General features: G+C 57.3%; 1 protein-coding gene across 3 annotated transcripts in view; it reads left to right on the top strand.

Annotated features, from left to right (window-relative positions):
• The first annotated feature begins 252 nt into the window (after positions 1 to 252).
• PMP22 (peripheral myelin protein 22) overlaps positions 253 to 14,266 on the top strand; it is a 33,269-nt gene continuing 19,255 nt past the window's right edge. Inside the window, exons 1-3 of one of the 3 annotated variants that reach the window (XM_042916454.1) lie at positions 253 to 414; positions 5,025 to 5,136; positions 6,521 to 6,620. In XM_042916454.1, coding sequence (XP_042772388.1) covers positions 5,059 to 5,136; positions 6,521 to 6,620 — 178 coding nt within the window. In that variant the 5' untranslated portion in view covers positions 253 to 414; positions 5,025 to 5,058. Of the gene's footprint in view, positions 415 to 3,062; positions 3,248 to 5,024; positions 5,137 to 6,520; positions 6,621 to 14,266 lie in introns of those variants that run through there. The other 2 variants (XM_042916455.1, XM_042916453.1) reach the window with 2 other exon arrangements.

Here is a 14,266-nt window from a genome sequence, read left to right as displayed (position 1 = left end):
ATGATACTGATTTACAAAAGGAAAAAAGAAACTTATCTGCAATTAACACATAGGACACCCCACACTGGCGCGTTTCCTCCTCGGAGGAAAAGAGCAGGGCCTCTGGGGATCACTGTAGACCAAGCTGGGCACTGTCTCTTTAAGCAGAAGAGGCTGAGAAGCTCTCAGGCCACCATGACATATCCCAGCATTGGACCAGCCCCTGAATAAACTGGAAAGACGCCTGGCCTGGCTTCAGTTACACGGAGCACCCCCGGGGGAAACATCTCGGGGAGCCTGGTTGGAAGCAGTGGGGCTTACAACCTGCCAGCTGCTGGTCTCTCGGCTGCCCTGTGGGGAGGGCCCCGCCTTGGCATCCCTCGTGTTTGGAGCGGAGAAATCCTCGTGGAGGAAGGGGTTACACCATTCGGCCCGGTGAGTTTTCTTGGCACACTGTCCCTCTGCAGAGTGGAAGCTTGTGCTTCTCTGAGAACTGCCCAGTCCCCCACCCCCTGCAAATCACAAATGGGAAGGGCTGCAGGGAGACAGGGCTTTTGTGTTGCAGATGACCGACAGTCAGAGGGTTTTCAACTCCTCCTTTAGAAGCTGGGTATATACTCTGGCTGGGGAGGGGAGAGGCTCTATCTGAGAGCGTCTGGAAACCCCAGCACGTCCAGATTTGAAGGGAGAAACGGGACCCGATGCTTTTTTTTCCTGATGGGACGGAGTTCTGCACACACAGCTGGCTGGCAGGGGACCTTGGGTTGGGAAGCAGGTTAGGGAGAAGCGTCCACCGGTAGTCAAGCCCTGGCCTGGCCCTGGGTGTGGCCAAGCCTGGTGGACACTGCTCGGGGTGGTGTTTCGTCTTCCACCCTGGGAGCCGAGCAGGCAGGAGACAGGCGAGAGGCAGTAAAGGAGGAGCAAAAAAGGGTTCAAGCTCATGGGTTCCAAAGCTCACAGCGTGGTGTCACCCGCTTAGGGACTAAAATCTTGGGAAGAGGAAGAGGCAGGCTGTCGCTTACGACGTGTGTTCTTTTCTAGATGCTTACGCTTTGGTAAAAAGGTCACTTGGGAAAAGAAAAAAAGAAAAGGAAGAGAAAGAAAATCCTGAGTTAAATACGCTAATTATCTGGAAAGTGCTTAGAACAGTACTGGGTACATAGTGTCCACATCAGGGCTGGTGGAATAAGTAAAATAAAAGTCTGAATGGCATAAAGAGAGGCCATAGTTCCTGGGGCATACCTGACCTATAAAATGACGCAGGAGGAGAGAACACACTGTCATTCCTGTGGCTGGTTATGCTATTGGCATAAGCTATTTTAGCTCACGGGGTGGGCTGGCGGGGGGGGGGGGGTGGGGTGGGATGGGGTGGGGGCTCAGCCTTGCTTGATGTGAGGGCAAAATGTGATATAACGGTAACCATGGTGACAGTTTACTGGGTCCTGGTCCCTATTACGTTCAGGACACTATGCAAACTGCCTCGCACACCTTGTCCCCCCCTACTCGCCACCTCTAACGTAGGCATTGTCAGTCCTGCTTGTAGATGCAAAAATGGAAGCTTGTGGAACTTCAGGCATTTGCCCCAATTCACGACTCTGAGTAGTCAGCTTTGTCTGAGCCCAGAGCCAGCGTGCCTAAGCGTTGCCCTGCACCGCCTCTCCCAGACCATGTGTGCACCTGTCATATAATGCGCATTGAGCCAAACTTTCATATGTCGTCTTTTTAATTGGCTAATATAAGAGTTTTTTAAAAGACCGTGGTTTGAAGAGTATTTCAGACAATGTATTTTGACTTAAAGACAAGAATATGCAATCAGCTACCATAAGCATATGGTAGCTACCATAAGCTACCAAAAGCATTTTTACTTTTTAAAAATTTATTTTTGTTTATTTTTTGAGAGAGAGACAGCGAGCATGAGCGGGGGAGGCGCAGACAGAGAGAGAGAATCCGACGTAGGCTCTGCGCTGTCAGCCCCAGGAGAGGCAAACTCGGAACCCAGAGACCATGACCTCAACCCAAGTCAAGAGTCCGATGCTTAACCCTTCTGAGTCACCCAGGCGCCCCTACACAGCTGGTTTCAAATAGTAAAATAGTATGGAGTTGTCTGAATCAGTTGGAATGATGAGGTTTTATGACCGGACACTAGCAGTCCGGGTGTGTGTGAATTGCGGCATTAGTAAGTAAAGACATTTAAAATCCACATTAAGGCTCTGGGCTTGCGCACCCACTCCCCCATCGAGAGTCGTATTGGGGCCCACCTGCGCCACGCCCAGGAGGGCTAGCCTCTCCGTCCCTGTGACGCCGGGCGAACCTCTTTCAGGCGACTATGAATCAGCGGATTTCCCTGGCTGATCTTCCCCCACCTCGATGGCCAACTCCCCACCCAATGGCCTGGGGACGCCAGCGGAGGCTGGGAGCCGGGCCAGGCGAACTTCGCCTGAAGCATACCCGGCTGTGGTCCGGGCTAGCAGGAGCCAGACCCCCTTCCCCCGGGCGCGCTGTGCTGTAGTCGGCGGAACTCTCCCTCCTCTTGCTAATTGTCACCCAAGCGGGGCCCGCAAAGTGGGTCCCTTGAGTCCTAGGGAGCCGGCACGCGGCCTGGGCGCAGACACGGACAGCGCGGGAGGGCGCGGTGCAGGTGTGGCCAGCACAAATGCCAGGGCAGGCCAGGCTCGCCAGGACCCGAGAGGTGAGGGCCGTCTTCCTGCGCTTAAGTGCCGGCTCCCCCCTCCCCGGAGGAGAGGAATCCGGCCTCGGTCCCCGCGTGGGCGCAGTGCACGTGCGTGCGCCCCGGCGGGGGCGACCTCGGGAGGGCTTTTCCCACGTGGCCGAGGGGGCGGAAGGGCCAGTTTATTGGCCGACACTTGGTCTCCAGGAGCTCGGGGAGCCAGAGGAAGCGGAGGTGAGAAAGCTCAGCCGCCGGCTAGTAGCGAGTAAAAGTCCCAGCGGTTTTGCAGTGATCGACTTTCTCCCGAGGCGGATTGAAGGCCGAGTAACTGTCTCCCGCCCTCCCTCCCTCCTGCCCTCTCTCCTCCCCCGAGTCCCGCCCCCCTGCACACGCTGACCCAGGGACACACCCTACTGCAGCGACGCAGACAGGGCGTTGTTCCCGTTAAAGGGGAACGCCGGGAGCCTCCCTCTGGCCCCTCGCTTCGCGCGCGCAGCCCCGCAGCGCAGCTGTCTTCGGGGACGCCAGCCGCCGAGCCAGCCGCGCCGAGTTTGTGCCCGAGGCCACTTGGAGGAACGGGGACAACTATCCCTTTGGGCTGTAAGTGCTTTGGTAGGGACAAGTGGAGGAGATGGAGGAGAAACGTGGGCATCTTCCGTCGATGGTGCCAGAAAGCGCGGAGCAGGCGCGGGCACTGGGCTGGCCAGGCCCGCGAGCTGTCTTTCCGAGCTCGGACAGGCGGACCACCGTCTGGCTCGTCTGGTTCTTGCGGGGCTTGTAGGGACACCGTGTGGCCTTGCCTTACGGTCCCTAAATCGTAAGGGGCGCGGGTGGCGGTGTGGGGATATGCGGCAAGGGCTGAGCACTTTGGGTCTCGCTGGAGACGCGCCTACTTGGGGACTCATTGGCAAAGCAGTCCCTGCGGTGGACCCCGGAGATGGGGCTGTTGGCCCCCCGTGGTCCCCCCATTTCTAGCCATATACCCGATTATCCTTCTCTTGTCCCTCCCGGCTCTAGGAGCCGTTGGATTTAATTTAAACCGTCTGGGAGACAATCCGAAAGCCGTGCTCATTTCTTCCCGTACATTCCAAGGGTTCCTTGGACTGTGTTGCTTAGGGAGAGCAGCGGAGGGGCCTGGTATTGGGGACTTTTAAAACGGAGCTATTGAAACGTGGTCTCCCCTGGCTCAAGACCCTGTGCTGAGACGGTGCCCCCTAATGCAGCTGGGCTTCCACAGCCATAGTACCCTCTAACGGGTCACCCCAGTCTCCATTTCCCCCCAAGAGCTGTAAAACGAGGGGCTAGGACCACATAGCTGCGTGGGGGAAGCTGTCCTGCCGGCTCTGGCGGGTTGCGGTTCTCCTGGGACTCAGCCCTCCACCCTCCGCCTCTCCTTCCCACCCGACATCTGCCACCAACCCCCCCCCCCCCGCCACCCCCCTCCGTGCAGGCTCCTGGGCGCGCGTTCCGGCGCGCCGAGGCCGAACCGGGTCGTGTCTCGGCTCCGCGTGCCGGGGGCGCAACCGGGACCGGGGAGAACCGGCGAGAGGCCAGCCCGGGAGCTCAGGGCCCGGCCCGCAGGGGCTGCGGCGGGAGGGGATTGGGCGGGGGCGGGGGGGGGGTGTGTGAAGCGCGCGGTGGGCGGGAAGCGCAGGGGTCCCGCCACTCTCTGGGCCTTTCTTTCCTGCCCACACTCCCCCGGCTCTGCGTCTCCTCTCCGGAGCCGCCGGTGTGGACGCCAGGCTGAGCCGGGGCCAGGAAGGCTCCCCGGCGCTGGCAGAACCCGGTGGAAACTTGGGAGACTAACGGAACGCGGAGCGCACCGGGCCTGGGAAACCAGCTCCCCGCCGCGCGCTCTCCCTCGCAGCGTGCAGCTGGCGTCCCCGGGCCTCCGGCAGAAATCGGGGCGCCCACGCGCGGACCCCCAACCGCCACCCCGTAGGGAAAGGGGGCTCTCTCCTCCTCTTGCCTCCTTCCCCACGTGGGGCTGTGCTCCGGAGGCAACCCCGAGTGGGTGGAGGTGTGCCGTGGCCTCCGCTGGTCATTCTGGGAAGAGCTCTCCTCCCGGGGTGACTTAGACGTGCGTACCCCCTCGTCTCGTGCCCGAAGCAAGAGGTGTCGTGTGGCCGGCGGGCCCCCCGCGGGCTGCCGGGCGGGGATGCTGCGGCCGGCTGCTGCCCTCTCTCGGCCGGCCGCCGGGAGGCGTGCGGGCGCCGCGACCCGGGCCGGGCGCGCAGCCAGGCCCCTGCATTCCGCCGGCGCGGGGACCCTCCCTCCGCGCGCTCCTCCTCCCTCCCTCCCTCCCTCCCTCCCTCCCTCGCTCGCCCGGGCCAGTTGGTTGGGCCTCACGTCCAGCTTCGGCTCTCTTTCCCGGCAGGCAGGAACTCCGCTGAGCACAACCAGCCGCCAGAATGCTCCTCTTGTTGCTGGGCATCATCGTCCTCCACGTCGCAGTGCTCGTGCTGCTCTTCGTCTCCACGATCGTCAGCGTGAGTGCCCGGCGGGCAGCGGGGAGGTGGGCGCGGGCGGGGCACCCGGACCCCCTCTCCCCCCCCCCACCCCCACCGCCCTTGGGCTCCGGCCTCCCGGGCGGCGATTCTTCCAGGTCCGCGCCGCGTCCTGATTTGCAAACGACGTGAAACTCTCAGGCGGCCCCCGGGGCGTTTTTGCAGTTTCTGGCAGGCTGCCCCCTTTCAGTTGTTTGGAGAAAACCCGAGCAGATTCAGGGGTAGGAGGGAGGCGATCGCCAGACTAGGTGAGCGGCGCAGGCCTCCATTTAAGCCAAATAATTTCAGTGCAGAGACCTCAGGGTTTCCCGACCTTCATTTGATAAAATTGCAGGGTTTTTTTTTTTTTTTTTTTTTTTTTTTTTTTTTTTTTTTTTTGCGCCGTAGGTTCCTTGAGGAAGGAAGTGGAGTATTTATGAAGGTTTGTTTTTCTCCACATGTCATGGAACACCCTTTAGGGCTGGAAATGGGAAGGTTAAAATAGGCTCTTCCGGAAAAGAGTTCACAGCCCCCGGTCTGCTTTGTGATGTGGGCATAGCACCTTCCACTCTAAAGCCTCCTCTGTATGAACACAGAGCGTGAGTGGGGAAGGGGCAGAGAGAGAGAGAGAGAGAGAGAGGGAGACACAGAATCCCAAGCAGGCCCCAGGCTCTGAGCTGTCAGCACAGACCCCGACTCGACTCGGGGCTGGAAGTCAGGAACCTTGAGATCACCACCTGAGCCAAAGTCAGACGCTTAACCGGCTGAGCCACCCAGGCGCCCCTACTGTGGTTTTAACTTCTTAACATAAGGCGCGTATCCCAGACGTGATATTCTTGTCCGTTTCCAAGGTTGAGAAATATGTCAGAGTGAGAGATTGTGATGTTGGGGATCTGTGGATTGTTTCATCGTTTGTAAGCATTTTTACAACCTCTTAATCTTGTGGGATTGATAGGAATTAGGAGCCAGGAGACAGGCTCAGAGAGGCAGTAGCTTGGGGGAGCGACACCCAGGAGATCGGGGTGAGGAGAGCCGGCTTGAATGCAGGTGTCCTGGCTTGAGTTCATGGCTCCTTCTGCTATAGGACATACTTCTGCACGTACTAGCTTGTGTGTGTGTGTGTGTGTGTGTGTGAACTTTTCTGTTCACAAAGTGCTTTTCATTTGTGAAACGCTGGCCCTCTGCCCAACACCATGTCTGAGCCAGACCCCCACCTCTCTCCTTTCCCCAGCGTGACTGTGGCCTCTGGCTGGGCCACCCTGGGCAGGGCAGGGGCAGGCCAGGTAGACAGGCGGATGAGGCCGCTCTTGCCTTCCCTTCCCCTTTCTCTCCCCTTCCCTTCGCCCCTCACCACCCTGTCTGATCGAAGATGTCTGGTTCTTTCTAGCAATGGATCGTGGGCAATGGACATGCAACCGACCTCTGGCAGAATTGTAGCACCTCTTCTTCTGGAAACGTCCACCACTGCTACTCATCATCAGCAAATGGTGAGACTGGGTCTTTGCTCCATATTTCTCAGTCCAGACCTGGAAACCCTTGTTCTTGGAAGACGCAGCTCAAAAGTTGTTGCTGGGGTGGGGCAGAATGCAATTGGGGACCGGGAATCCGAGACAGGAGAAGGGCAGAAGTTTCCCTGGCTGACCTAAGACCCCGGCTCTCACTGCACATGATCTCTCCCCGGAAAGATGCCCTAGAAAGCACAGTGCTTCTTGTCAGCAAAGAAACGTGGGCACAGATAAGCCATAAATGTGGCACCATGGCAAGACCTTAGGCAGTTGGGTCTCCTGACCCAACTGGTATCCTTGCTTTGGTGGCTATCTCTATCCAGAAAGGTCCTGCCACTTCCTGTTTCAGTGACGGTCCCAGGGGGTAGTTGGGCCAGCTTTTGGTCCCCCGTTGGCAAGACCACTTTTCGAGGTCGTGGGCCTCAGTGGTGATGTCATTTGGCATTCCAACCTTTGGGTGTTTCCTTGCGGCAAGATGGCGACTCGAAGCTATTTGCAAAATGCTAAACGCAAGCCTAGGAGTGCCCTTCGTGCGGAGAACTGTGTTTCTCCTTTGTCCTCGGCATCATTGCTTGTGAGATATTTGAAGCGGGGCTTACTTGGATTCCAGTTAAGGGATAATTGGCAGTGAGAGACCCGCTAGACACTTCCTGTACTCAGAGGAGTGCTCAGACGCAGGGGCCCCCCGCGTCTTTGGATATGGAGAGGCAGCGGTAAATGGGGTGCCTTCTCTGGGGTGGCTGGGTGCTGTTGAGTGTCACTGTGGACCCTGAAAGGGACCCTAGTGCTTGGTGTTGAGGACATCGTGGGCTGGGCTTGGCATGGGCCCGTGCTCCGAAGGATACGTCCCCAGCCTGGAGAGGGAAGTCGCTGTAGGATTTGACAAAGCTTTCCTGACATCCCGGGTTTTAAAAGACCGAGCAAGGACAGCCTCCGTTGTTGCTGAAGCTACTCATGATCTAGTATTTCCGTTGGAGATGTTACAACTGCTGACAGAGACCAGTTTGGGTCCAGCTCCATAAAGCAGGCAGGGAAGGGGCCCTCCGCTCTGGCTTTTGCACGGTGCACAAGCTTTGTGTCCCTGCGGGCTCCGCACCGGGTAACCCCCAAGCTGTCACTGAAGCATTGCAAACCCACATCTCGAACCTCTGTATGAAGAGAAACTTCTAGAACACTTACGGGGCAGTGTCTGTGGGGGAAGGATCGGCGAGGAGTAGAAAATCCTGCTTTACGTTTAAGCTTTCCCGGGGGTGGGGGGTGGGGCGAAAACAGAGAGGCTTCTGTCCTCATGGACGTGAGCAGCCCGGAATCTTTTCTCGGAGTGCGTGAAGGATATTGGATGAAAAACATCCTAGACGGGGCGCAGCGCGTTTGCATGGTGAGTTGACAGCCGAGTAACTGAAATGAAATACTCGTGCATGCCTGAGAATGCGGTGATAGCCCTGTTTGCCCCCAAAGCCACAGCATCCGGTGCCCCCCCCCACCAGGATCTGGCTCAAGTGCTCTGAAGACTCCAGATGGGTGGCGCCCCGCTCACTACTGACACCTGGTGGTCACCAGTGGTGATGCTGCCCCAGAGAGTGGTTTTTCCCCAGGCCTCCCCAGGCGTCAAACGCCACTCGGGGTTGGCGTGAAATCCTGGACTCTGAGGTCCGGACGGGGGCAGAGGCTCAGCTGTCTAGACTGCGCTCCGGCCGTGCCTGGGAAGGAGGGCAGCCTTCACCTCGGGGCCGGTTACTGACCCCCTGGTGCTGCACTTGACCTGGATGGGAATGGCTGTCATCTCCGGCCAGCAGCCCATCTCGTGTTATTTTCAGCAGGCCCCTTCTCGTCTCTCCTTTGGCTCCTGATGTGCCAAGCTCGCGTCTTGGGTCCGTTGACGACAGCTTTGGGGTCTTTCGAGTGGGTTCCAAGTCCACGTGGTCGCTTTCCGAGGGCCACCCGGGAGCCTGCCTTCTCCCCTGAGCCTGCCTTCTCAGATGTTTTGAGGGATCTGGGCTTCTTCGAAGTTAGACGTTTCCATGGAAGCTTCCCCAGTAGTTGTTATCTCCGCTGACGGCTCCCCGGCCGGTCAGCCTGTGTTAGGACTTCAGCTCTGACCAGGGGCGGGGGGATCCTCTGGGCCTCCTGTGCTTGGCCGATCGAGTCTAACAGTTTCCGAGGCAAACCACAGACGCAAAAATCTGCAGTTACAAACGTTAGGCCGCCTTGACGAATGAACTGAGATGTGCGTTTGTGCTCAGGCTGTTCCAAACATCCTCTGGGATGAGGTCCTCCAAAGTGATTCGTTACCGAGAGCGACGAATCGCTAAGTATGTTACAGGAGCGTTAGGTGAAAACGTGTCGGTTGACCTGACTGGCTGGCTTTTACCGAAGGGACTTGTGTTGGTCCGTGCGGGGCCCGGGGCGTGACATCTGCCCCTCGTTTTCTGTGTGAACGGTGCCCCCTGCCGCGTGAACCTCATGGAGGTCAACCAGCTGGGTTGTATAGACTGAGGGAGAAGTCTTAGATCTTTCCTTCAAGCTACCTCTTGCTATGAGAGGTTTTAGCTGTCTTACCTGCCTTCTCATTTTCTGAATTCGTTTCCATACCTTCTGGGTCCATCCTTAACTTGGCTGCAGGTGGGGGGCGGGAAGAACCTTAGGGGGGGGCCTGTTCATCATGACCTTGTATTGACGGCCTCCCCGGGCCCAGGGAATACGAGCACTTGGGAAATGGTGGACCTTGCCCTTGAGGGGCCTGAGCCTCTCTGAGGAGCCAGCAGATAAGTGTGGGGGGGTGAATCACTGGGAAGGCAGCGTAGGCCAGATGCCCAAGGAGTGGGGGCAGGCAGACAGCGCCAGAGTTCAAGGGAGGAAGTCTCGTGTGGGAGGTGGAATCTGATCCATCCTCCAGAGGATGGGCAGGATTTAAATAAATACAGGCAAGGAGGAGGATATCCCTACCAAGGCAATGACGTGACCCACAGCAAGGGGACAGCAGTGCAGGGGACGTGTTGGATCTGTCGGCTAGTATTCGGATGAGGATTAAAATTGACTGCAATGTAACAGCACCTCTTCAAGTGGCCGTGGCTTCCGTAAGACAGTTTCCTTTCTCTCGGGAGGTCGGCGGCCTGAGAAGAGAGAGCTACGGCGCTTTCGTGAAGTTGTCAGAGACCCAGGCACTTTCTAGCTCTTTCCTTTGCTCTCTCTTGCATGTGGACCATGTGGGCATCCTCATGGTCGCAAGGGCTGCTGATGCTCCAGCTATCTCATCCAGGCTTCAAGCGATAGGGCGGAGAAAGGAGGAGGAGAATGTGCGCCCTTCCCTTTTCGTGAAATGTCTCCAGAGAGACCTCACTCACACTGCTGTGTGTGTTCTTTTACAGGAACTTAGTCACACAGCCACACCTAGTTACCAAGGAGGCTGAGGATGTAGTCACTTGGCCTCGTGGGAAGCACGGCTTCTCGATTCCTAGAAATTTAACAGCAAGCACTCCCCGTAAGCCTGGCTTGAAACACTTCTCTCCGGGGCTTTGACCTTTCCCCCCTCTGTACCCCGTCATACTCTTTACCATAGCTCCGCTGGGTCCTAGGCAGTTTCTGGGCAGAGCCCCGTTATTTTAGGATTATTCAAATATTTCCTCCTTCCTGTATCCTGGGCTCTAAGAGCCGCACCGGCCGTTCTCACAGAGATCCATATTGGAAAGCGTGCGACCTTTGGACTTTCCTCTTGTTCTCCCCACCTCCAGTCCCTAAGTCTCCTCGTTTCATCGTGTCTCTCGGATCTGTGTTTCCTTCCAGCCTGGCCTCCTCTCCTGACCTTCCAGATCTGCATATGCAGCCTCCTTCTAGACGGTTCCATTGGGATGTCTCAGGGGCATCCCCGAACCAGTCAGTCTCCATTCTCCTCCACCACATCTACCTCTTTGACAATTCCTAGTATTTTAGAGAATGCTGCTAATGTCTGCAGCCCGTGTGGATGTGTTTCCTTCTGGTTCCTCAGCCTGGCCCCCCCCCCCCCCCCCCGCCCGGGTGCTGGCTGTTTCCTTGCGGGTCGCCACGCATGCAGGACTTATCAGAGCCACTGAGGCTGCCCCCTAACCCGTCACCTTGCTTATTTTTTTATAACTCAGTTTTCACACCCAATCCAGGGTGATATTTTAAAAAAATACAAAGCCGGCCCTGTCACTCTCGATCTCAAGCCTTTCAGAGGTCCCCTCCTTGGCCTTAAACTTCAGATGGAAATCTTTACTAAATCCCATAGGAATCGACCTGAATGGACCCATTCCCTTGAAACCTCATCTCCTGGAATTTTCTGCCTTCTCTTAGTTCCTTGATCATGAACTTCCCACCTCCGGGGCCCGCCCCCTCTCTGCCTTTCTCCCTTCCCCTGTTTTTTCGTGTGCGGCTACTTCCTGGCTGCCTGCCATATACCAGATACTGTTGTAGACAGCAAGGATGTAAGAATGAACAAAAGCTTGCATTTTACTGGGCAAAACAGCCAATAAGCATGAATAAATTTGGGGGCAGGGATGGGAACTACAACGAGAACGAAAACAGGGTCATGTGTAACGAGGGAAGGGAGGCGTCGTGCGGGCGTGACCCCTTGGGGGTGACCGGGAGTCAGCCACAGGAGCATCTGGGGCCGATTCCAGGCAGAGGGGACCATCTCGTGTAGGAAAGGGGCCTGGCAGCATTGAGGGACAGAGGGCAGGCCTATCTGGTCCTTCTAGAGCCTAATAAACAGTTTGGCGCCTGTAAATGCATTTCTAAATTTCCTTTTTGATGTTTATTATTTATTTTTTTTTTGAGAGAGAGAGAGAGAGACAGGCAGGGCATGAGCAGGGGAGGGGCAGAGGGAGAGAGAGGGAGACACAGCATCCGAAACAGGCTCCAGGCTCCGAGCTGTCAGCACAGAGCCCGACACGGGGCTCGAACTCACAGACTGCAAGATCATGACCTGAGCCGAAACCAAGAGTCGGACGCGTAACCGACTGAGCCACCCGGGTGCCCCGTGTGTGTTCAGTTTGAAAGAAGGGGCCCATGCTCGACACGAAAGCATGAAGGCAAAAAGTCAGGCCCTCCTGCAGTCTGTCCCCCGGAGCCTCCGTCGTCCCCTCCGGTGTATAAGGAAGGACGCCGCACACAGGTGCCCCCGTTTGCCAGTGACCCCGGGCTGGCCTCCTGTCCCAGAGTGTGGGCTGGGGCCAGGATCACAAGCTAAGAAAATGAGCCCTCGATGCTTTTCCTTTCCCTTCCAAGCAACGACGGCCACAATAAATTCGTGCCAGTCAAGCTCGTGGGCGGCATTCGATGGATGCTTTGCATTGAGAATTAGAACAATCTAAGCCTCGCCAGTCTCCGAGGCCCCCCCAGCCTGAGCCTCTCGGGGGCACTCGTTCTCTGGGTCTTTTCGACGATTCCAGACCTATCCATCTGGTGGCATCGTCATTCCGGCGAGGGCATCGGAACATTTCCTCGTCTGCGGCTCGGTGCTTGGGCAGATTTTAGAGGACACCGGAGGCCCTCTGCCCTTACGGGGTCGTGTTTTGCAATTTGAAATCTTTGTGGCTCCGTGGACCAACCCACAATCTCTGCCCAAGTAATGGCTCTTGCTTTTACAGGCCCGTGTGGGTTGCCAAGGCCCTGGCCGGATAGGGAGCGGCCGGGGTGGGGTGGGGAGGTGGTGCCGTAATGCTGATGTTTCAGCCCCCGGAGCTCCCCGTCGGCCGCCAGCATCCAGGAGTTAATTCCGAACGTGTGTGCAAACCCGCGCCTGAGCCACGTGGCCCTTGACGCTCACAGTCTTCGCTTCTGGAAAAAAAATTTAAGTTGCGTTCCCAGGATTTCCGCAGGGTCGAGAAGGCGTCTCTCTTGCGTCTGGGGAGCGGGGCCTGGCCGTACTGTGGCGCGAGGTTGTGGGCGTGGGTTTTCGGTGCCCGAGAGAAGGATGTCTGGCGAGAAGCCTTCGGAGCGTGTCATCCATCGTGGGCACGCACGGGCACTCCCAGCGTTGGGCAGGACTTGGGAGATCACGTCCGCCCCTCTCCCGCCGCGCCTCACTTCAGGCCCCACTCCAGTACGCCCGCCACGCGCGCATCCTGCCCGTGATGGGGAACTCACTACCTTTCAAGAGAACCTCTTGCACCTTCCAAGCGCTGACAGCAGCATCCTTTCATTTAGTTTTTGAACGTACCGAGCGCATCCTGTGTACCAGGCGCTGTTCCACAAACCAGCCCCACAGACCGAGCCAGAAAGACCACGTCTCTGTTTTAGTGGGGCGCACGGGTCCTTGGGGGAGGCACAGAATAGACAATAAACGAGGGCGGGGGGTGGAAAGGACCCTGTAGGAGACGGGATGGTGGCCTCGAAAGTCACCCACGGTGGGGGAGGCTGGTTACGGAAAGGCCTCTTTCTTGCCCTCTCGACTTCAAGACCGGAGGGACCTGTCATGTGAAGGACCACAGGGAGAATATTCCAGGAGGTCATGGCAAGGGGGCCAGACCCTGAGGCGGGGAGGAGTCCGGCGTGACTGAGTGTGCTGGCTGGACGAAGGGGAGTGAGGTGATGAGGGGAGAGGGGCTTGGGGGGCCTTATTGCCAGGGCCCCAGAGGCCACAGACTGAGAAGGACAAGTGAGACACCATTGAAAGATCTTAAGCAGAAGAGGGGCGGGATTCGATTTGTGTTTCGAGGGCTCAGGCTGGCCGTTAGGTTGAGACTAGGGATTGGCGGCCAGGCACTGGGATCGAGAAGTCTGTAGCTCGTGGCAGAGGGCCGGGCTGGAAGATTCTTCAGGTACCGCCTGTAGAAGGCAGGCACCCAGCCTCTCCTTGTCCCTCTGGAACTGGTGCGGTGCGTGGGCTTGCCAGGTGGGCGGGCAGAGAATCGGGGAAGCTCACACCGTGCTCCCTCTTCCCTGTCCAGCTTCCGTGAATTTAAACCTACAGAAAGGCCGTAGGATCATTTAAATCGCGAGAGAGAGTTCAAACACGTCATTGACCCTCTCCGCACCCCTCCCCGTGTGTGTCGAAGTTGAAAACCCAGTAGCCTGGGCATCTTGCCTTTTGTCTAACCAACTGGAAATCTGGGGCAGGTGCCCTGGGTGCCGAATAGAGTGAGCATGAAAAGGCAGCTACCACATCGTGTCCCAGAGCGTCTTCTCGTTCCGGGTGTACTTGTGACATGGTGGGGGAGTGTCCAGAGTGGAGGTGACCTTTGAGCTGGGCTTTGGACGTTGGGGAGAATTTCGGTAGGCGTGCAGGGGAGAGAAGGACGTTGTGCTAGGTGACGGAGGGCGATTACCGCGATTGATGGGGTAGGGGCTCTGTTCTAGCTCTTGACCACCACGATGCTTGGCCTTTTCGAAAAGGCTTTAGGAATCAAAAGGAGAGGGGGCTTCTGGCTATTATTTTGCAGAGAAAGCCTCTCAGACCCAAAGATCCTGCAAACAACCCGGGCATCCCCCTCACCCCTTACACACTCCTGGCTAATCGGAGACTGCAGCTCACGCACAATGCCTTTCTGTCCCCCTGCTGCCATTTTCTCTGGCCAAACCCAACATTTCCAAGTGGTCCGCTCCAAAAAAAAAAAAAAAAATTTTTTTTTCTGATAAGTCCATTGGAAAAATCGGAGAACACTAAAAGC

Source organism: Panthera leo, chromosome E1, assembly GCF_018350215.1.
Source record: "Panthera leo isolate Ple1 chromosome E1, P.leo_Ple1_pat1.1, whole genome shotgun sequence".
NCBI lineage: Eukaryota > Metazoa > Chordata > Mammalia > Carnivora > Felidae > Panthera > Panthera leo.
Note: the sequence above shows the minus strand (reverse complement) of the source record. Positions and strands in the feature narration are given on the sequence as shown.